Source organism: Abramis brama, assembly GCF_963993115.1.
Source record: "Abramis brama genome assembly, chromosome: 17".
Lineage (NCBI taxonomy): Eukaryota > Metazoa > Chordata > Actinopteri > Cypriniformes > Leuciscidae > Abramis > Abramis brama.
Window position 1 is genome coordinate 33,850,955 of NC_139979.1, and position 24,457 is coordinate 33,875,411.

General features: G+C 39.5%; 1 protein-coding gene across 1 annotated transcript in view; it reads right to left on the reverse strand.

Moving 5' to 3' along the window:
- The window catches only part of grik3 (glutamate ionotropic receptor kainate type subunit 3), a 154,521-nt gene that overhangs the window by 25,431 nt on the left and 104,633 nt on the right, over positions 1-24,457 (reverse strand). Inside the window, exons 10-11 of the mRNA XM_084088612.1 lie at positions 13,596-13,799; positions 1,506-1,729 (exon numbers count right to left, since the gene is read on the reverse strand). Coding sequence (XP_083944738.1) covers positions 1,506-1,729; positions 13,596-13,799 — 428 coding nt within the window. The remainder of the gene's footprint in view (positions 1-1,505; positions 1,730-13,595; positions 13,800-24,457) is intronic.

Sequence of the window (24,457 nt, forward strand, 5' to 3'; positions counted from 1 at the left end):
AATTGCCAGAGTGCCTTCTGTGTGAACGCAAACACGACCCGGGATTGATGCCGGGATCGATGCCGGGTTGGGGACCTAGTAACATTGCCGTGTTCAGTCCCGGAATGCGCGCTGTGTGAACAAAAGCCGTAATAATGCCGTGTCGTAGTGATGACGCTGAAGTCGGGATCGTTCGGCAGCTGTGAAACGGTACGTAATGCGCAAGTTTATGATCGAATCAGAGAAAAAAAATGGACAAGCTTGGTTTCTTGAGAGAGAAATCGCAGCTCATAAGCAAACTTAAGACGCTGCTGAGACATTACAAGTCACATCGATGTCACGTGTCTTTACGGGATTTTTACGGGTCGTGTGTGAACGCACTCTCTCATTCCCGGAAAATCACTCGCAGTGTGAATGAACCAAAATCAAACGAACCCGGGTCAAATCCCGGCTCACTTTATCCGTGTATTTTCCGGAATCTCTGTGTGAAAGGGGCTTCTGTCTCACACAAAGCTATCACATGGCTTTGACAGGTCTTACTATTCAGCAGGAATACTTCTATAGAGCTTTTGTGTCATTTTGTGAAGAAAAGAATTGTGACTGTACTTTCATCTGCCTGTTACGTGTTTAATATTGTAAAAAAAGTTGGTAGGTTTAAAGCTTCTGTCTTCAAAGATATCTACACTGTAAATAAAAATATAATCTTTCTTACCTAAAAATATCAGAATATTTTAAGAAACTTCATGATGATAAAATAAAAAAAAAATAATGACAGCAATGTTACTCATTAAAAGCAATGGGCTTTCGGGTATGTCAGTAAACAGACGCTATATGGCCTTTGGTGTCGTTATAACACACATATAACTCTTGGACAAGCAGCAGTGTCCTGGGTTACAACATACAGTATTCCTGTAGCTCTAACAATAAAGCATGGTAGTAACAATGCCAAGTTCATGAGTTTGATTCTCAGGAAATGCATACATTGATTAAATACCTTAAATTAAATGCAAATCAACAAGTAAAGTCAACATTTTATTATGGTGTATAGTGGTCCTTAAAAACATTTGGACAAGCTACACATAAAGACGTATCAAATCAAGAGTCATCTGGAAACAATTGATTCTACAGCTTTTGTCAGGTTCAGATAAATATATCTAAGTGTTTTGTTTTTTGTTTTTTTGCAAAACGACAAAATGGAATATGGGCTATTTGAAAATGTGGTTATTATTTTCTTTTCTGATGATGTTGTTATGCAGGTGGTTACACTCTTCTGAATATTTTCCATTTGCATGTAGCACTTAAGTACAGTTGCTAGGCAGTTGTCAAGCAGGTTTTTTATGTCCACAGAAATCCCACCAGAAAACCTCTTTGATATTCTAATCCCTAGGTAAGGTTTGGTCTCTTAGCCTTAGCAAACACCACTAATAATGCATAACTGCTTGCCCTTTGATGCTTTACTGAGTGAATTCAAAGCAAATTTCTCAAGGTGCCATGAAGGTTAATAGTCACAGTGTGTTGTCGCTCACCTGGCGATGACGAAGAGGACACAGCTGACTCCCAGGTAGGCCAACAGAATGTAGATCCAGATATCAGGGGTCATGGGGTCCAGGAACGAGAAGAAGCCGGAGTTGGTGCTGTTGGGTCTACGGTACAGGATACTGATGCCGGTGTTCAGGAAAGGTTTGGAGAAGTCGATAGCTTTCTCCCGCATATAGGTGATTGTGAGAGGAGCCACGGCAAGGTCAGCCCTCTAGGGGACAGACAAACAAACAAACAAACAACATGAATTGAAGACGTGTTTGGAAACAAACAACATAGAATTGACAGTCTAGTCAATGCTATTCTTTGAAATTCAACATGAAACCATACCCTAACGTGACATATTTTCAAATGAAACAGGATCTCTTGAACTTGAACTTGACTAGACATCACAAATTAACTGTATCATGAAAAGTGCAACATATTTTCTGAAAAATTATACTAGTTTGCTTATTGCATGTTTCACTGCACTTTCAAAATGAAATGTGTTCAGTTTGATCCAAAACAGAATCTGGCAAAAACAAAAAAAACAAACAAAAAAAACATATTGCAGCAGTTTGGAAATGAAAAGTCCAGTGAGTGCCTTAAAAGGCATTTGAAAATAACGTAGCATCTACACTAAACTCTACACTAAACTCTACACTAAACCTAACCGATAGTGTCAACTAGAGCTGCACGGTTCTGGATAAAATGAGAATCATGATTTTTCTGTTTCAAATAGAGATCATGATTCGCCCACGATTCTGAACAGACCACTGTAAATTACTAGTTGCAGTCTATTTAATTTAATACAAATTTTAATTAATTAAAATTATTTTTTTAAACGGTTGAGTGAATGATTATGACTCTCTCATAAAGACTTCACTTGTTTCATTACTGGATGAATCAGTGTTTTTGAACAAATCTCTTGAATTAATGATTCAAGGACAAATACACATTGTCACTTGTAATCGATGTAATTGTTATTTGAAGCACCAAGTTACTTTCAAAAGGTGATTTGCTCTATTCCGATCACTATTGTAGACATCAGTGTTTATATCTGAACTATAATATTTTATACCAGTACTTCTGTGATAATCTGAATTATTGTAAGACAGAAATATGATACTGTGTGGTTGAAAAGACTGTTTGTGAAGCTGTTTAATACCTAAACATGACAACTGCTCTCTGGTCAGCGGCAGCGCAAACATCCGAATGTTCTGGTATGATTCTGTCAATGGTTTAATAGACAGAGTTGAACCGTTGTCATTTAGGAATAAGATCTGGTGGGTGTTTGAATCGAGATAGCAGTCTTTTAACAAATAATCATGCAGGTCTAGTGTTAACAAACTCACATGTGAGAGAAAACACATGCGCTAAAGCAACAGTACAGAGCATGTTAGCTGCTTCTACAAGTCTTTGAGCTCTTTTATTGCGATTGGTGTTTCTCAGGACTAGTACCTGAATGCTTCACATCAGAAGTGCAATGCTGCGCAAAAATAAGTCGTTATAAATAGATAATCTACCCCTGTAATCATAACTTGAGTAAAAAGGATTGAAGTTTGTTGGTTTTCACTAGTGTTCCTTTGAGACGGCAGTAAACTGTGTGTTTAGGTCAATTTTTTTTCCAGCGAGTCTGTGTTGGAAAAGTGCGAGTTACTGCACATTCACGAGTTTGCAGTCATTTATAAAAGATTATGGTAACACTTTACAATAAGGTTCATTAGTTAACATTGAAAAATACTTCTTCAGCATTTATTAATCTTATTAATTTCAACATTTACTAATACATTATTAAAATCAAAGGTTGTATTAGTTAACATTAGTTAATGCACTGTGAACTAACATGAACAAACAATGAACAGCTGGATTTTTATTAACTAACATTAATAAAGATGAATAAATACTGTAACAAATGCATTGCGCATTGTTAGTTCATGTTAGTAACTGTAATACATTAACTAATGTTAACTAATGAACCTTATTGTAAAGTGTTACCAAGATTATTCCTTTCCTGAAATACAACGAAGATCACAAACTTTTTGTTTTGTTTTGTTTCCTAATAATGCGCACAGATGAAACCATTCACAATAAGACTCGGGATGTGTATTAAAAAAGTGAATAGAGGCCATTTTGATTTCATGATATTATGAAGAAAAGAAAAAAGAACTATTAAAACTGATAAAGTCCTTTGTTTGAAAAACCATTGTTTCACCATTTTTAATGAAAGTATCTCTGTACTAATGTTGATGCAATTACAGGCTGTATGACAAAACAGAGCAATATATAATCATAATATAACTGTTACCAGAAATGATGTGAAAAGGTCCTTCTTGTGAGAAATATAGATATGACAGCATACAAACCATCCTGTCACACTCCGAAACACGGGTAAATTCACACCCCAGAGGCTCAAAGTCAGTATTGCCAAGGTGACTCAACTGTTGAAACAAGTGGCCTAGTTTCCTCGCTGTCTGCTATTCCATTCCCTCCCTCTCGATGAATCGCGAGAGCAGGGAGGCGTTCGCTCGCTGATATCTGGATGCATATTTAGAAGGTCACCATTTACATCGCCTTACCCTGCTTCCTTCTCTCCAGGGTTGGACAGGAGGTTAATGAAACCAGCTGCTCGGTGCACGCTTCACCGAGTCCTTCCCCAGAACATGATGAAACTCGCAAAGGGGTTCAGACTCCGCTTTTACAAAATACTGCAATCCAACCACCATGAACTGAAGTATTTTCATCACAACGTGATGTCCTTGCTTTCTTCTACCACACTTTCTGTGACATTTCTTTGCTGTGACCCGTACTGGTTGAATTGTATTGCCTTTCTTTGTATTGTTCCGTCTCTCCTGCAGGCTTTGGTCTCTTTCTTCTGGACAGTGGTTATGAAAAGAGCCTTAAAAATATAGTGTGGCGTGTGGCTAACAAGGGGAAAGGAAGAAAACCAAGAGAAAGGAAACCTTCGGTGTGTCCACTGCCTGCAATCTCTTTAAATATTTAGATTAACAACCCACGTTTTTCTTTTGTCCTCTCGCAGACACGGACTCTCGTGCAGGAAAAGGAAATCCCTGCTGAAAACACTAGCGTGATGTGTTCAAAACAAAGGCGTAGATTTGATTTCGCTGAATCATGGGAGTTGTTCGTCTTCACCTCTACAGCCGGTGGAGAATACGACAGAAATCATATTCATGGATGACCGGTAATGTATTAAAGATTTTTTAACGTTACGAAAGCCGTTAGCAATTAGCAATTGCTAATGAGAGACGAGCACGACACATGGCGGTGGAGCTTTTATTACACCGTTTTATCATATTAGATACATTTGAGTGTGTTGTTGAAAGTTATTATAATGCTGTGCGTTCGCTCGTTAGCTACTATATGAGACACTTGTTGCACACTGCAGTGAGCGTGATCGATATTAGACGTGGTAAAACATGGTATTCGCGGTAAATCAAGAAAGCGAGATTTAAACAAAAAGACTAATTGTGTGGAGCTGTATAGCTGTGATTCGTTTCTGTCGATAAATTTATCCAAACAGTTGCTCGCCTGTCTAATAAAACATATAATATATTAATGCATCTTTGATGTTTCCATGGTTTCTACAAAAACAAAACCGGAAATCGTGGGAAACGCGATTTTTCTGATGTCATTGACACGGTCCGTGTCCTGGTTAAAACTGCTTATTTCTCTGGATTTAAACATTCTTAGAAACATTTAGGATAATGTAAGTACACAAGTCAACTAAATATATAACATTGTTCTAGTGGATCCAAAAATCTTACATATTGTGCCTTTAAGGCATTGTGCTATTGAGCATGAATTAATGCATACTAGTGGACCTGTATTATAAAGTGTTATCAGTTATTCTTATGTTTACTACAATTACACTAAAACATATTTTACTTGCTAAAAAAGTCTAAACTATCAATCAGATGACAGAAGGACTGTAGTAGATGTGTAGTAATGTGCATCAGGTTTAAAGGGGTCATCAGATGCAAAATTCGGATGCAGTTGCTCATTATCATTTAAAGAGACATGCACCTCATTATCATTTAAAGAGACATGCACCGAAACGGGTCGCAGTGAACAGAGCTGTTTTTGAGGAGGTAAAAGGGTGTTGTTTTACACAACCATTGAGGGATTTTAATCAAAGTATGTTACAAACTTTACATGAAGACCCTAAAGAATCATACTAACTTGTGGAAAATCGGCATCCGATGACCCCTTTAATAATGTTGATTATTTAGAACCTGACCTCTAAACTGATCAACATGATCAAAGCTTTGCTGGTTTGCGAATCAAATATGATACAGTACGCTTTATAGGGTTAACATCATGGATATAATACACATTCATGATAATTCATGCTGTATTAGAGTAGGTAAACCGCTTTAGCTAATATCATACAGCAACGGTTTCCTTTAACAAGGAGGTTACCAAATTTTATAGCGGGACTGTCATTTTATAAAAACAAATGCATTTGGATGAGAGAGAGATAATTATGCCAAAGCCACAGCCAGGTTTGAGACACAATGTCAATATTCGCTCATGGACAATGGACATGTCAATATCTTCTGTGATAATCCTTTAAGGACTTTGTCTTTGCTTGTCAGGTCGTAACGAGAATGATTTAGCTTGGCAAAGTGCTCAGGACTGTGAAATGTATTAAAAGGTCCTACATAGTCCAAGTCAAAGTTAGTACAGTGAGACAATGAGCCAGCGCTGGTACATAACCTTCCGGCTTATCCACCGGAGCAAAGATTAATTACTATAACAGGAAGAAATGACATGCTAAGGCAGCCATTAATACTGGCATGGCTGGATGATTAATGAGATCATCAATTATAACTAAATCAAGTATAATAAGCCTGTTGCATCATTTAGCGCTTCCCCACCGTGACCTTTAGCTCTGGAGTGGGATTTGTGGCCACTTTCAGAAAAAATAGACAAATAAACTGTGATGTCCTACTTGAAACACCAGTCCTTATGACTTTAATTAATATCCAGTTGAGTATTTAAGAAGCGCTCGTTTTCTTTGGCATTACAGCTATCGAATGCTGCTCTCCACCATAAAATAAACGCAACATAAATATTTAAAGCTCTTGTCTTTATTTGGACATCATATATTCCTGGAGTCTCCTGGAAAGCGTCTCCGATCTAACTCCCGCGAGTGATCCATAATCTCCCAGAAATCTGTCACTGTCACTGCAGCAGTCATAACACTTTCTCAATTTTCGTGTAACAAGAAAAGAGAATATATATATTGTAAATCTATTACTGATTAATGTTGATACATTTATTGCTGATTATTATATAGATTATTATGATACATTATATATCCTGTGTGGCGAGCAGGACGAGGCTGAGGGCCGTGAGAGAGCGGCGCGAGGTCGGTGGTGTGATTAATGATGAGCGACTCCTGTGAGACGCACCGGTCTCGTATCTCTCACGGAGGAGCGGAAGCATAAAGGAGGAGCGACGACAGTGAAGAGAGAGAGAGGACCAGGCCTGGACTTATGTTGTATTTTGTTTATGTTTTATTATATGTGGCAGCAGTCATCCGTGAGGGGCTGCTGTCTTTTACTTTCATTTTGTATTTGTTTATTTATTTATTAAAATCTTTTGGAATGTTCGCCGGTTCCCGCCTCCTTCTTCCCAAAACATCTAACTATGTTACATCCTTATTGAAAAAATTGGTCGCATTCACCAACCAAAAACCATACATACACAATATGTGTGAAATGTGCAGACTAATGTTTTCATGAACAAATCATTTAAATATATATTTAAAATTTACATTATGAAAAAAATGATCAACAACTGAAACGTGTGAAGTATTATATAGAGAGTGTATTGTGTTTACTGAGAGCAACAAAGGCTGCCAATGCCCTTTTATGGATATAGATGGGTGTGTTTTATGCAAATAACTAACCTTGTGCATCCGTTTTCAGTCTTGATTTTGTTTTTGGGCTCTTCTAGAGCAGGTTTTAATACTTGAATGTTCAAAAACACATTATTTCCCCATATTCTCCATTGTTGCAGCTCGTCTCTTCCCAGTCTGTCAGTAACGCTCTGTTTAGTTGCTGTCTCTATGAAGCCCCTCCCCCTGAAAAGCACACTGTGCTCTGATTGGTCAGCTGGATCAGTGTGTTGTGATTGGTCGAGCGGTTCGAGTGTGTTTGGAAATGTCCCGCCCCTTACCATAACCGCCAGTTTCAACACACTACTAACTAACTCAACCAGGCCCCGCCCCTTTATTCTGCGTATTAATTATTTAAATGAGGAATATTGTGACGTGTTCGTTCCGGGAAGAAACTCAAGACTACAATGGAGGCGTTTCAGGGAGTTCAGAAACACTGACACTGATATAGAGAAGAACTGGAGCTTTTGCTGCTCAAACAGCAACATTACACACTAAAGACTGATGAACACGGGAAAAATCTGATAGGTGCTCTTTAAGTCATGTGTACGTGAAATTTGTTTTTGATGAGATGATCTCCTGTGCGTATAAGAATGAATACTCAATTATTAGTGAATGTGACCCAGTGATTTTTGGCAGTGAGACTCCTCTCTCTGACATTTTGTTTTTTGATTTTGTTTTATTTCTACCGCATTTCTGTTTATCCTTCATTATACGGTGCTTGTTGACCTACAAAGACGAATGAAGACGTCTGACTTATTTTGATAAACCTACAAGAGCACCGTGCCGTTAAATAGATGTACTAGGGCAAAGGCGTTTGGTAATTCAGTTATGAAACCATGATTTATGAGAACACGCTGGGTGACAGCTAAAATGTATCACCCTATGATTTAATGGCACTTTATCAGCCGAAAACAACCCCGTGCTAATCCGTTGTTGCTTGTTGTCTTCTTTAAATCTGCGAGCCCTCGATGGATGACCCCACACGCGTATGTCACGGGCAGCAATAACACACACTCATCGTGTAAAGAACAATACCGAAGTAATGAAAATTCTGTAAGAGCTAATAAAAATACTGATGAAAATAAATTGCGCTGATAAATAACTTTGACAAGAGCCATTAATAACAGCCTCTCAGTTCCCCGTTCTCTCTCAACACGGGCTCTCGAGCAACCGAGTTCTTGTCTAGAACTGAAAATAGTCTGCGTTTCATGCAGCTTATTCTGACACAGGCAATCAGAAGTTCATCGAAATAACTTCGGAAATCTCATTCCATTAAAAAAATTTCCTTCTGCGCTCAAGTCTTAAATTGTTTTCATGAAAGGCTCAAGCTGCAACATTTGGTGAGAATCGGTTGAGAAATCACCGAGTCCATAAATCCGTCTTCAGAGATAAGGCTTTGAGTTTACTCACATGAAAACACTCTATCTAGCTCAGCCTCGTGTGGCAGGCCGAGGTCAGGTCCCAGAGCTTGTTTCTTAGTTTGCTTTTCAGGTCTGCTGATTCCAGATCAGCTTATCTATATAGACAGCAGCAAGAAGGGCACTCAGCCGCAAAATGAGTGCTCCTAAAAATACACACGCACCTTCGATACTGCGCAGGCCATCTGATAAGGCTCAAGTATACTACACACCCATTGAGCCCGAGGCTTAAAACATTCGTTGGGAAACTAAAACTGGTCGAATTCTCAAGAGGGATATTTATAGAAAAGCAATGATTAAAAACACCATGAGATCACAGGCAGATGAAGCTGAGAGTCGGAGTTTGGCTGTGGTAACTATTGCAAGTGAGCTAGTTTATTAATTTTGACACGTTCATAAGCGACCGCCAAGCCCATTTGTATTCACCGGTTTAGTGTGTAACCTGCCATCAGTAAATGAAGATCCAGCAGCCCCGGCGCGAAAACTAATTTGGCGTATCTGGTATTACCTCTGATTGTGGGCGATGAGATCCTCGTTCACACGGATCTGCGAAAACGAGTAAAAACGCTGTGTTCTGCTGCCATGCCAGTAGATGGCGATGTCACTTTGTAAAGAAACACCATATATATATATATATATATATATATATACTGAACACGTCACGCGCTTGTGCATGACGTCACCGTTTTCACCATTTTGAAACCCGTTTTCAAAGTTTGCATTTCCAGGCCCCAAAATGCAGTTTTCGTATAAATGAACGGCCAAAACACTTAAAAAGTTTTCCATTTTTAGTTGAAAACGGTGTTGTGTAAACAGCGCCTCATCGTCTTGTTTGTCTCTTCTTAAATTAGACTATACCTAAAGGTATCTCACAAAATATTGAGCTATTCTAGATTCTGTTTAGTTATACTAGAATAATTATTACCATTATTAATCCAGCTAAAAAAAGATGACTCCTTCAACAACAGACTCATTGATAACACCTCACAATAAAGTCCCATTAGTTAACGTTAGTTAATGCATTAACTAATACTAACTAACAATAAGCAATACATTTGTTGCAGTTCAATTTGTTACAAGGCCATAATATTAACAGATCTTTATTTGAATTATGCATTACTAAATGCTGCAATTAACATTAGATTAATAAATACTTTAGAAGTATTTTTCATTTTTAGTTCATGTTATCCAATGTAGTTAATGTTAACAAATAGAACCGTATTGTATAGTGTTACCAATTTATTTGATCTTAGCGATAGTTTTCATTATCCATGTCATTTTTATAAAACGAAAACTCTATATCAAAACTATAAACACTATTCTTTGTTTGACTCAAGTTGCAAATCTACTAATAATCCTTTGAAACCCGTAACATGTGCTCATGTAGAATGTAACACTAGCTTTGGAAAACCCTCACAATGTCATCACACCCAGTTATCACCACAACACAGTTAACACGGTTATCACTATCCCAACACTAGTATGAAAAATGGTTCACACACTAGTCAGAACCTCACAATGTATAAAAATACAACAGACGGGTCCATTGGCTTCCAAAAAGGGCTTAAATTAGGGAAAAGGTACAGAAATGTGGAAGCAAGGAGAATTGGAATTGCAGAATCCAGTCATAAAAACGGAATTTACAGTGTCATGGAATTTGTAAATCCATGAAAATCCATTAAAAAGTTAAAACACTCAGTCAAATCATGATATGGACGAGTATGTGAATATTAAAGTGCATATACAAATAAACACACATTTTTATTTTTTTGTAAATGTTTTTATATATATATATTTTTTTTTTTTTTTTTTTTTTTTTAGTTTTGTGATTTTCACATCTGTTGGTTTGATTGCATGTTTATAGTTTTGAGAAATGTGTTGATTTTTTGGGGGAAATGTGTCTTAGCAATTTAGGAAAAGCTGTGCTTTCTTCAAGCCACATGTCCATCTCCTTTCCTTTTTGCTTAGTCAAACAGAAGCCCCATCACACATTTACACATATCTATCAGCCAGTGTTTGTTTCGTTTAGCTGAACTCAGCTGAGGTTCCCCGAAATGTGAGGATTCACTGTTGCGACATGTTTTCTCTCTGCTGTATGTTTTTTTTGATGAACAACACTGGATGTCCATATTGTCTCACTGCTCGCTCTACACTCATTAGTTGACTCTGTCTGCCCGTGTCAGTGTGTCGGCAGCTCTCCTCTCGAATCGTGCGGGAGTGAACACACGTTATTGCTGTGAGCGAGTGAAGGTTCGAGACTACAGTCCTGAAAGCACAGGCCCTGTTTGGACTGAATAATTGCCTCGTGCATATGACACTGGCTCACTAAGATGTCCCTCGAATCCCTGCAGTGGTGTATAACAAATCATAGATCATTTGTCATACAATTGCGTTTGGATATATAAACAAGATTTACAGTAAGGTTAATAGACAAACTACCATTCAAAAGTTTGGGGTCAGTAAGATAATACGTTTTAATGAAAGATAAGTTTTAATGTTTTTGAATTAAATCTCTTATGCTCACCAAGGCTGCATTTATTTGATTAAAATACAGTATATACAGCAATATTTTGAAATATTATAACTGGTATGCTATTTCCTTCAGAAATCATTCTAATATGCTGATTTTAATGCTGCTTCATATATTTTTTTTTGGGAAACCATGATACCTTTTTTCAGGTTTCTTTGATGAGCAAAAAATCCAAAAGAATTTATTTGAAACAATTTTTTGTAACAATGTAAAATAATGTACTGTCATTTTTGTTTAATTTAAGGTATATATCCTTGCAAAAAAAAAAGAAAAAATAATGTATTCAAAACAAAAAAAGAGGTGTATATCATTAGTATATCAGTGGATTATATGGTGAAAGACGGTAGTTTTTTTTAGACAGTCTTTTTTTCCTTAGAATTGGACTGTATAACTCGTAATGTAAAGTTTATATCTCACGATTCTGAGAAAAGAATTGCGTGATATAAACTCGAAACTGCGAGAAAAAAAGTCAGAAGTTTATATATTACAATTCTGACTTTATAACGCAATTGAGAGTTTATATCACGCAATTCTGACTTTATACCTTGCAATTCTGAGAAATAAAGTCAGAATTGTGAGATAAAAAGTCGCAATTATCTTTTAAAATGTTTTATTCTGTGGCGGAAACAAGCTTCCATAATCTCAAACTCTAAACAGTAATGATCATTTTTTAAATGTGTTATCATATGAGTGACATTTCATTAAATTTGTACATCTTTTTCACCTTCAGCAATACACACACACACACACACACACATCTCCATTTTTGACTCCTCCGGCCATAATCCGTTTGTTCCCCTGAAGGTGACTGCAGTCAGGCCGGATCTGGCCGAAGCACAGGGAAGATTAAGTGGCGCTGCAGTAAGTCACCTCTCCCAACCCTTCCAGCACCTCACCATTGACTCCCACATATGACTTCCTCCACTAAATGCCACTTAAGCTATTACAGCTCTGCAGCCGCGGGCTTCTGGTGACCTGAGAGGGTGAGGACAGCGAAAGGGCGATGGGATGAGAAGCCCGTTCCTGAGACAGGACAGGACACCCCAGCCTGACAGCACTGAGACTGGAGAGAATGGGCTCGGGGAATCAGCTTTCAGAATTGTCTAGTTCTGCTGACTCGATAGAGACGTTTAAACGTGTATTCGCTGTGGCAGCACTTGCCGCTGCGTCTTTGCGGCATGTCAATGTGATCCAGGTGTGTTCTGTCACCTTTGCGGCGCGCGTTTTGTGAGCGGAAGCAGTATTGGAGCGAGCAACACGTTTAGTTAATTGCATTATTGTGTCATCTTGGCATTTTGTTTAGACATCAGAAAACAAGATGAAAGGCTTTATTAAAGTGAAAGGCAAAATTAAGGATGCAGGTACTAGTGAGTCTGAATCAGCAGAAACAGCACATTTGTTATTTAAGGTGTTCTTCGGTCATTACTGACTGAAAAACTTTTAGGATTTTTTTTACTTCTTTGGAATGGTACGTAACTTAAAAAAAAGCATGGACATGATTTGAAAAGATTAAATGGTCCTGTAAAAAAAATGAGATTTTTGAGCTAAAAAATTAGAGCATTGGAAATTAATGGGAGATGATGATTTCATCTAGTGGAAGCGTTTGGTACTGCAGCCAAACAAAATCTTACTAAAAGCTCATTTAAAAATATATATATATATGGTTCAAATTTGGAACACAACGTGTTTAGATTTATTGCTTTGATTTTCTTGTAGTTTTAGAGTAAAATGTGATTTTGAAAAATATATTTCATATAAAAATTAAAAATAGTATTTTTCGTGCATTTTTCATAACAATACACCTACAATTCAGTTACTTTTTTAAGTTCACTTTTTTAACTTGAGCAATGATCTGCCAAGTGTCATCTTTGAAAAGAGATCAAACTTAAGTATGTGCTCTAAAGAATTCAAGATTTACCATAGTTTAAGTTAGAACTTTCATTTTCAGGTTTATGCTCAAAAAGTGAATGAATGGATTATAAATACAGCATAACTATGATTTTTATATATATATATATATATATATATATATATATATATATATATATATATATATATATATAAATCCCCTAAACATACAAAATATTAAATGAAAAACATCAAACTAAAATATAGTACAGTACATTAATTTCATTGACAAAAAAAATAAAATAAAAATGTTTGTCATTTTTGACTGACACGTGAAGAGCACTAAAGGGTTACTACTTTGATGCTGAATACTTACGTGTTCCATGAGTTCCTTTATCATCCCATTCCACTGGCCTTTATCGTCTTGAAACCCATACTTTTCATCCTGCACCGGTTGGATCACGTAGGAGAAACCCAGAATGCTGGCCAACTCCTTAAGCAGGTCAATACAGAAGCCCTCAAAGCGGTCATTGCCGACGAGTTCCTTGTCAGACTTCTTAAGCATGACATATGGCTTCTCCTGTACAAAAACAAAATATCGAATGAGAAGCAGCTTCAGAGTTGAGATTTCTCATACTGTTCACCACACACACACACACACACACACACACACACACACACACACACACACTTAATCGAGTACAAGTAAATACCACTGACAGCTGGCTCTGTGGGTAAAATGTTTTTGAGATTATTCATAACACAAAATGTAATTTTTGTATATCGTTTATGTTAAAATTGAAGTGAGAAATTTCTGTTCTACTAGTGCCACCAAACTGCAATTTGTTTGTCTGAATGGCCTGAGCATCATTGACTCACCAAATGATGTGATTGTGGGGCTGGACCGCCTCAAACCAGTTTGAAGCAGGTTTGAAAACAGTAATTATTTTTGCACTCCTATGTGGCACCCCAAGTGGCAAAGAATGTATAGCTTAAAGTACAGTGTAAAGTAGTTTTATGATCCCCCAAGCTATCACTGGGATGGCACCCTACTAAAATGTACTCTTTAGGTACTAATCTGCACCATTTATGGGTAAATAAGGTAAAAAGATGTAGCTTTTGAGAGGGTACCACCCAAGTGACAATTTTTGAACTTTTTTTCATCTGGGAGTGTATAAAATGTCATTATGTATTACAATCTGCATTTTAAGTCATGATTTGTTGGGAAATTAGCATGTGTTATGCATTCCCATGTTATTTTCCGAAAACCTAGACATTATTTTACTCCGAATGTTTCTGACAATTTGTATAGGTCATTATTTCCTCCTGCCTCCTGCATTGCCTCTCAATGAAGAAAGCTGTGCTGTACATGAAAGACCCCGAGATGTTGCTGGGATTGGCTCATGCAGGAGAGCTGGCATAAGGTACTCAAATGTTGGCTAGAGAGTGGGAGAGAGAGAGAGAGAGAGAGAGAGAGAGAGAGAGAGAGAGAGAGAGAGAGAGAGAGAGAGAGAGAGAGAGAGCATAGCCACGAGCATAGAGGCATTGGTCCTGAGGGGCTCTCAAAACTGAAGCGCTGTCCTGTTCTGCTGAGCCACGGAGATAAGCCCTTTCTACCCTGGGATGTTTACGAATAAAACATGTGGGCTGGTGATGTGATGTACATAGAAACACCTTCCATGAGCAAGACATTCCAAACATCCCGAATCCACAATGTAAGGCTTGATGGGAAGGCAGTTCCAGGAAGAGCGGTAACATTGGCCAAACCAGTTTTCATCATCACCATCAGTTACTACACACAAGATCCATTCCCATCATCTCTATCCATGGATATCTTTGCTAAATCCTGGCTGTAATAATCCCAATTGCAGAAGGCTACGGAAGTGCATAAAGGGCATAAACTTGTACAATATCTGTCTGTCTCCTTGCTGTTGGGCCTGGACCAGATTCGGAAACATCTGCAATGATGTTAAGTGCAATTCCTCACTGCAGAGATCCCTACTTAGACCTATTATACCACGTGATTGAGATGCCCTTCCAAAACCGTCCACAATATATCTTTTAAATTGCGAATTATACCACCTATTCTATGGCTGCGTTATCATTATAACACTGAAATACTGTTATTATGGAAACATGTAAGTATCCCAGCTTGGGCAGGTTGCTGTACTTCAGTTTCATCTGCACTTTTAGTAGTTTAATCAGACATAACAACTAAAGCAAGCGGAGTCTTAAAGTGAGTACAACTGGGATTATTCAGCAATATTCTTTATGTACCTTGACATCTAAGAGTTCCCCAAGCCAACAAAGGACTTTATATCTATCGAATAACTCTTTGGACACCAGCCTTGCAACTGTCAAGACATTCCCAAGGAGCGATGGGACAAGGTACGACTTTGTCGTTTTATATTCAGTCAAAAAGGAGCAGAAGGACAGAGTAATGTTGCTGATTGACATATGCTAAATATTGAGCGTGGCAAGCAGCACACATCATCAAACTGTTCATTTTTGGTTTCTTGCTATCGTCCATACACATCTTCTGAGTGTTGGGACTCATAAACTACTGTATCTACCAATCAGGGGTGTGTTTCCCAAAAGCATTGTTAGTCAACTATGGTCGCAAGTTCTGTCATTATCAGCATAGTTCAATGAGTCGGTGTTTCCCAAAACCGTAGTTCTAACAAACATTCGCAAATAGCATCGCAAAGTTGTGTGCTTGGAACGACAGCTCTCGACCTGTGGTTATAGAAGCAGAGTTTTTTGTTTGTATGACATGTGGACTCAATAAATCCTTATCTTAAGCCAAATATGCAAGCTGACATTCAATACAATCTATATCATTTAATTAGAATACATACAAATGTCATTTATGTATTTTAGTTCGTCAAGAGTGCTTAAGTCAGTCAAAATGTGCTCTAGTGCGTAAGATCAAGCCTATGATTGAATCAGGAAATAAAGCAAAATAACTGCGAAAAATGAGAATTCCTCAGATGCCATGTCCGTAATTTATAGAAAAACATGTAGCATTAATTCGATCTCAAACATATTCATTAAAATAAGTTATTACTCCACCACAAGCGTGACATCATTAACCAACGTGGTTGAATGACCAATTTGCAACACTGTGGTTTTGGGAAATAGTCGTGACTAGCTAGTTGATTTCTTAAACGAAGAAGTTAAGCAGTGAGTTATGTTGTTATATGGGAAACGCACCCCAGGCTGGGACTTAAAGTGGAACGAGAGGAACCAGCAATGTTCTGAGATGACATTCATTTGGACAATGGACACACAACTTTGTTTTTAGCAACAAAAAAGAAGAACATAAAATTGTGATATGTCACACCACAAGTTTCATTCTGTGTTGAGAATGGTTCTGCTTAATGTTGACGGGTTACTGAGAAGGAAATTAGTCCTTGAAGAATCAGATACCTTGACCTTTGCCGTTTTTCATAATGGATACAGATAAAGATGTTTTAATGAAGCATTATGTCAGTTATTTCAGGATTGCTCTGTTTATTGCTTGCAGTGCTTCTGATCAAACTCACTTAAGGTGACCTTCACTCTCTGGGTTTCATCAAACATAATGTGACACCTTTCTAGCCCTGACATCATTTTTCATTTTAGCCAGAAAAGACAGAACAAATGACACTATACAGGCAGGACAGAAAATGCAAAGTATTCAGCTGGCAGCAGAAAAGAGGACTAAAACTCCTGCACGTTCATCCTCGGATTGAATTTGAGAATCGGTTTTATGGCAATTCTCTGCCCTGTCCAGACTCCTTGATGATAATAGATGCTTTACAGTGTTGTGAACAATCTTTCAAGTGTGATTTGTCCAGATCTGGGATCTGTTCATTTTTAAAAGACATGGGTTTTTCCATGCCATTACATTTGAGACCAGTTCTAGTTGTCACACTGGAAAGTTTTCCCAAGTACTATTTCAGAACTCTCAGAAACTAAGGAGGAACATTTTGAGTCAGTACAGAAATAGTTCAATTCCACAAATTCTTGCAATAGCTGCCATACATTCAGAGACGGTTCATCTATATAATAACGGTACAATTTAAACAAAAACTGAACTGTGTTCTTGGGACAAGAATATTTGGACAAAACATCAGGTTGTTACACATGACATACTGCAAGTTGTCATGTTTTTGGGGGTTTTTTTTGTAATCTAAATCATAAGTTGTATCTAAAGTCCACTTATGAGCCAAAAAAATATGACCAGTTACAGATGAAGCGAATATTGTTGAGCATCTCCTAATAAGGCCACATATTAAGGTCTGAGTAGATTAAAGGGTAATAAAACGGTCAGTTCTCGTAATCAATGTGTTGAATAAAGGATAAATGGCCAGGAATAAAGATCTGAGCAACTTTGACAAAAGCCATATTGTTATGGCAAGGCCATAAAGGAGAGGCCTGGGATTGGTCTGTGGCTCCAAGCCTTGCCGTTTCAGAGATACTCTGACCCAGAGAGTATCTCTGAAACGGCAAGGCTTGGAGCCACAGACCAATCAGAGTGCCTATGATGACCCCTGTCCACTATCAAAAGTGCCTACAATGGCTATGCGAGCATCCAAACTGGACCTTGAAGCATCGGAAGAAGGTTGCCTGGTCCGATGAGTCCCATATTCTTTTACATCACTTGGATGGCCGTGTGCAACATTTACCTGGGAAATATGGCACCAGGATAACTGTGGGACGACGGCAAGCCAGTGGAGGGAGTGAGAAGCTCTGGACAATGTTCTGCTGGGAAACCCTGGGTCCTGCCTTTCATGTGAAAGTCAATATGAATTGTGACTTCTCCCTAAAGACTGTTGCAGACCAGGTATACCCCTTCATGACACTGGTGTTCCCTGCTGGAAGTAGCCTCTCTCAGCAGGATAATGAACCCTGTCACACTGCACACATTGATCAGCAATGGTTTGAGGAACATGATGAAGAGTTCAGGGAGTTTCTACGGCCTCCAGATCTTAATCCAATTGGGCATCTGTGGGATGTGCTGGACCAGCAAGTTTGATCCATGGATGAATCCACCTCGCAACCTATAGGACTTGAAGGATCTGCTGCTAATGTCTTGGTGCCAGAGACCACAGGACACATTCAGGGCACTTTTTTAGTCCAGGCCTCGGCGGGTCGGCGCTGTTTTGGCAGCACGCAGAGGACCAACAGCAAACTATCACCCTAGAACCAACAGAGGTACTATATGGTCATAAAAAAAAAGAGTTCTTTTCAAAAAAGAGTAAGAGTAACCCTAGCATCCAAGCCAAATTTTCCCATTTGCCTCTCCTATTCATCCCCATATATAAATATATTTATATAACAAATTATTATTAGGCAGGTGGTCATAATTTATTGGCTCATCTGTGTATATGCTTAAACAGAAACTCAGTTTTTAAAAATAAACTGACTATTCACTGGAGATAAAAGTGTGACAACTAGCCCCAGTTTCTACTATAAATAAAATATAAGAAAATATAAAGCTACATTTTGTTTGTTGACATGAGACCTAATATAAAGGACATTATAATTTAATTTCAATATAATTCTGTATATAATTTAATATGAAACATTATATGATTTTTTAAGATTGAAATGTGTCACGGACTCAGCCACACCGTCACTCCCTCAATCACCCAATCATCACGCTCCACCCACTCGTTCACTTTCATCCGAGTTTTAATCATCCGCACCTGAACCTCATCCCCACTGGTTAAATACACTCACCTTCTGTTCCCTCATTGTCTGGTCTCGTCTTTGACTGGTTCACAGACATGTTGATATTCACAGTGGCCCTCATTTATCAAAAGTGCGTACACCAAATTTCCAGCGTAGACCTGGCGTACACCCAAAACCACGTTGACTTTGAGATTTATCAATATGGACGTTGGCGTACGGCACGCTCAAATCCTACGCCAGCTCAGGAGGTGGTGTACGCACGTTTTGAGTGCGGGAATGCGCAAAAAAACAATTCCTAACACCACAAAACGCACTGACAAACTAAAAGATATAATATATTATGATCCACTGTAAAAAAAACAACATCATAGTAATTATAAACTTCAGTGTTTATTTTTGTGCAACATGGACTTCAATGTTTAATTTGTGTGACTTTACCAAAGCATTTGAATTGTATGCATATGTATTCCTTAAGTTGCGAGCCTGTGCGCTTTACCTGACGTTTCAAGTTTATACTTTCGCCTGGCTCCGCAGCGCGAGTCTCCGCAGACTGCGCGCGCACCTCCCCAAACGGACGAGGCGTTTATACTCGACGCGCTCGCCGTTGTACTATTCTTTGAAACGATGGTTAGGCCAGGGTTAGGCCCGGCAGGTATGCACGGACTGGGTTTAGTAATGAAAGGCTTTCAATGACCAAAAAAATAATTCAGACTGACAAAATAATAAAAATGACATTCTTCTTCTTTTAAATAATAATAATAATACAAATAATAATAACGACATTCTTCTTCTAAATAACAATAAGCGTCATTAATAATAAAAATCTAGAAATCAATTTTGTTTCTTTCCACTTCCCTGGTTTCGCTTTCTCTTTCTCAAAGAAGTTTCTCTTCTTTGCCGTCTTCCGTGTGTCCATGGCGTAAAATGAGGGCGTGGGGGAAGCGGAGACTTGAATATAGGGGCGTGTTATTCTAATGACGATCGATTTCAGCCGCGGCATGTATCAAGGGCAGGTATTGCGTACACCAGAATTTCAAAGGTACGCACAGCTTCATAAATCAGGCGATGAGAGGAGTGTAAGCATAATCTTACGCCAATATATACGCCCGTTTCTACGCAAGATTGATAAATGAGGGCCAGTGTGTTCAGCTACCTGCCCTTCTAGGATCGTTCATTGGAGTATCCTGTTTTCGTCTGTCCTGTTATCCGGATCCTCGTCTTTTCCTGTCCCTGTCCAGTCTGCTGTTCATCTTCCTCCTTCATCTTCAACCAGCACCGTCCACCATCATCACCAGCCCGTATCTCTTCCACCATCACCAGCCCGGATAAGTCCCTTTCACGCAAACTGATTGAACTGCCTACCATTTCTACAATCCGCTCCTGTATCTATTACATCCTGCAAATAAACTGTGTTGATTGTTTATAATCCTTATCTGCTTCTATATGTGAGTGTGACAGAAGACCAGACCATCAAAGATGCAGAATACAATGAGCTCGAGCGATGAACCATTCGCCAATCTCGTCCAGGCAGTTCGTCAGTCCCTGCTTCTGCAAACAGTCACCTCTTCTTCACAACCTGCCATGGACCATGGCCCGTCCAGCGACATACACAGGTGAGGTGGAGGATTGCAGCGGATTGATTCTTCAGTGCACGCTCTACTTTGAGATGCAGTCCCACCTGTTCACCAGTGATAAAGCCTGTGTGGCCTTCATTTATCTCCTGTCGGGATGTGCTCTCCAGTGGGCACAATCGATGTGGAACTAGCCAAGTCATCAAATCACTATCATATTTTATATCCCATTTGAAGGAAGTTTTTGGTCAAACTGTCTCGCCTCTGTCAATTCATGATCAGTTGCTCACCATTCATAAAGGAAAGGAGTCCGTCAGCGCATATGCCGTACGGTTTCCATCCATATCTCTCAACACCTCAACGCCTGCTCCATGTCTCCTCCTTCACTGCATCCTCTGCCCTCTGTTCCACCTGTCGCCCTTCCAGCACCTGAACCAATGCAAGTGGATAATTACCATCTGTTTTCTGCAGAGCATCAGCGAATGTTTCAGCACCATCTATGCCTTTACTGTGGGGGAGAGGACCATTCCATCGCTAACTGTCCTGTCAAACTACCACGACCCACAGTGAGTACTCTCACCGGCCATGGGACTGTGCCATCGACCTGCTACCTGGGGCCACTCTGTCCAACTCGCCTTCAGTCTTCCAAAACTTCATGAATGAAGTTCTCTGTGAGTTCCTCAAGTCCCTTGGAACATCGCCACCAGGTAAAACAGGTCCTCCAGCACTTGAGAAAACATCACCTCTACCTCAAGCTCGAAGTGCGAGTTCCACACAACCTCTGTCCAATTCCTAGGTTACGTCAATGACCCCCAGGGCATCAGAATGGACCAGAGAAAAGTCAAAACCATCATGGATTGGCCTCAACCTACCACGGTAAAAGAACTTCAACGTTTCCTTGGTTTTGCTAACTTCTACCGCCGATTTCATCAAGAGTTATAGTCTCCTAATCTCACCTCTCTGCTCAAGCATCGGCCCAAGTCTCTGTCATGGATACCATCAGCCACGGAAGCTTTCAACCACCTATGAGAAGCGTTCAGCACCCAAACCCCAGCCTTCCTTTTGTCGTTGAGGTGGATGCCTCATCCACCGGAGTTGGAGCGGTGCTTTCGCAGCGGCAGGGTGAGCAACAGCAATGCCTCCATCCATGTGCCTTCTTTTCTAAGATGCTGTCCCCGGCAGAGCAAAACTATGATGTGGGAAATCGTGAGCTCCTGGCGATCAAGCTAGCATTAGAAGGCGCCACTGGCTGGAGGGAGCCAATCACAGGTTTGAAGTCAGGTTTGAAACCTGAAATACCTTTGAGAAGCCAAGAGACTCAATCCTCGTCAGGCCCGTTGGGCGCTTTTTTCACTCGTTTTGACTTTTTAGTCACCTACCAACCTGGAAGTAAGAACTGCAAAGCTGATGCCTTATGAAAGCTGACGTCTCCATCACACTGATCCCGAAACTCAACCTCTGGAGACTATCCTCCCTCCAGCCATGGTGCTTAGTCCCATTCAGTGGGCCCTTGACGAACAGATTAGCCATGCCAAGCTCACTGTACCTGCTCCACCGGGAGGTCCAGAAGAAAGGGTGTATGTACCTACCAGCTGTAGATTGTTCCTTCTGGACTCAGCACATTCCTCTCTGGGCTCTGGACACCCAGGTAGCCAGTGAACCCTCTCGCTCACCCGTCAACGCCTTTCCGTAAGCTGAGTCCCTGCTACATAGGTCCATATACCATCCAGAGGCAGATCAAGTCACCAAACGGTTAAACCTACCCCCAAATCTTTGCATTTCTCTATCATTCCATGTGTCCCTTCTTAAGCCTTTCACTGACCCTGTGTTACCTTCCTCCACAGACTCGGGTGAAGAAGTGGTGCCTCCTCCTCCCGAGCTCGTCGAAGAAGAACCCATATATCGGGTATGGGCCATCCTCGACTCTCGACGACGGGATGTTGACTGGGAGGGGTACGGTCCAGAAGAGCGTTCCTGGATCCCTCGGGACGATGTACTCGACCCCACTCTCCTCACCTCGTACCACCTCGAACATCCCGACCGTCCCGCTCCCAGAGGCCAAGGTCGTCCCCGTCGTCGCCTCCTTCGGCCATCAGGAGCCGACCGTTGAGGAGGGGTACTGTCACGGACTCAGCCACACCGTCACTCCCTCAATCATTCAGTCATCACGCTCCACCCACTCGTTCACTCTCATCCGAGTTTTAAATCACCCACACCTGAACCTCATCCCCACTGGTTAAATACTCACCTTCTGTTCCCTCATTGTCTGATCTCGTCTTTGACTGGTTCAAAGACACGTTGATACTCAGTGTGTTCAACTACCTGCCCTTCTAGTATTGTTCATCGGAGTATCCTGTTTTCGTCTGTCCTGTTATCCGGATCCTCATCTGTTCCTGTTTCTGTACAGTCTGCCGTTCGTCTTCCTCCATCTTCAACCAGCACCGTCCACTATCATGACCAGCCCAGATCCCTTCCACCATCACCAGCACGGATGAGTCCCTTTCATGCAAACTGATTGAACTGCCTACCATTTCTACGTTTCGCTCTTGTATCTACATCCTGCAAATAAACTGTGTTGATTGTTTATAATCATTGTCTGCTTCTATCTGTGACCGTGACAAAATGAAGGTATTTTAGGTGTCCGTATGTTTTAAATGAAACCATGGATAATGGGTTGAATTGATACAGAATGAAGCAGAAAGCAAATGTAATGCAAAATACATAAAACTATAACAGTTGTTACCATCTTTTCTAAGCCCCTAGTCTGTAATATTCCCTAAGATTTGGTAGCAAATCCAATGTTTTTAATACTCTCTCCCTTTTCTTTCTGCATGAGCAGTAAGAGAAGGGAATCAGTTACAGTACATGGAGTGAGTATGAAAGTTTAATAAAAGCTTGGAAATGTTAAATGATTCCTTCATCATTTGAGCAATGACAACAGTCTAAAAGTTTCTGGATGTTTATTTGCAATAATATGATCATATTATATTTTCACCTGGTCCAGAATATTAGATTAGGGTGAAGGTCAAACTTTGGCTATCTCAGCACCTGTTTGTGGTATTTCTGAAGGAAATTTTGGGATGTTGAAACACCATAATTTCTGTCTGTCATAATTGGTATGTGTGCTAGGTTATTATTCATTCGTATTCATAGTTTGTTTTTAGTTTTTTCACTTTTGGCTGACCCTTATTCAATACCCCTGTTTAATGCTTAAAAAGGGAGGGGAAAGAATCTTAATATAACAAAACCCATCGCTACTAGAAAATCACTGATTATATCCTATCAAGACCTTAACTCATAATTATAGCCTTGCAGCTCAATCCACATTTAATAACAGTGTTTATCCCTGTTGATAACTCAAATTCTTCTCCAAAATAAGTCCACAGAGGCTGTTGTCAGTACCAAAAAATCCCAAAACAATTCTGCAACATGCATAAAAGCAGCCCTCGGGACATCTGTGAGAATGCAGTGCTGAATGCAACACACATTTATTTTAAGATGTGTCATTTGTGCTATTATCTGGCAAATGACATTGGGTAAAGCAGAATTTCACCCAGCATGCATCTGCCTGTAACAGCAAAAAATTAAGGCTACATGTCTATGATAAGTCTATGATAAATCTCTGAAAATATCTTATGGAGAGAAACCAAATTGGAATGGGTCAGTGACATGATCCAATACTTGAGCTGATGGGATTACTTAAGGTGCCTGTACAAGGGTTAGTCATACAATATCATTACTTATTTTTAGGGCTGTCAATAAATCAAAATTTTTAATCAAATTAATTGCATCATTGGCATATTAAATAATCAGGTGAACTGCAGTTAGCATATAATCAATATTTGCTGCGAAAAACTGTATTGTGTTAAACTAAAACAATTCAAAGACATTACATTGTTTTGTTGCAGTTTTTTGAACATAAGCCTAGTCAGTTGCTATCAAAGTCCACAGCAACAATTTTTCGCAAATGAGTTCAGTATGCCCTACT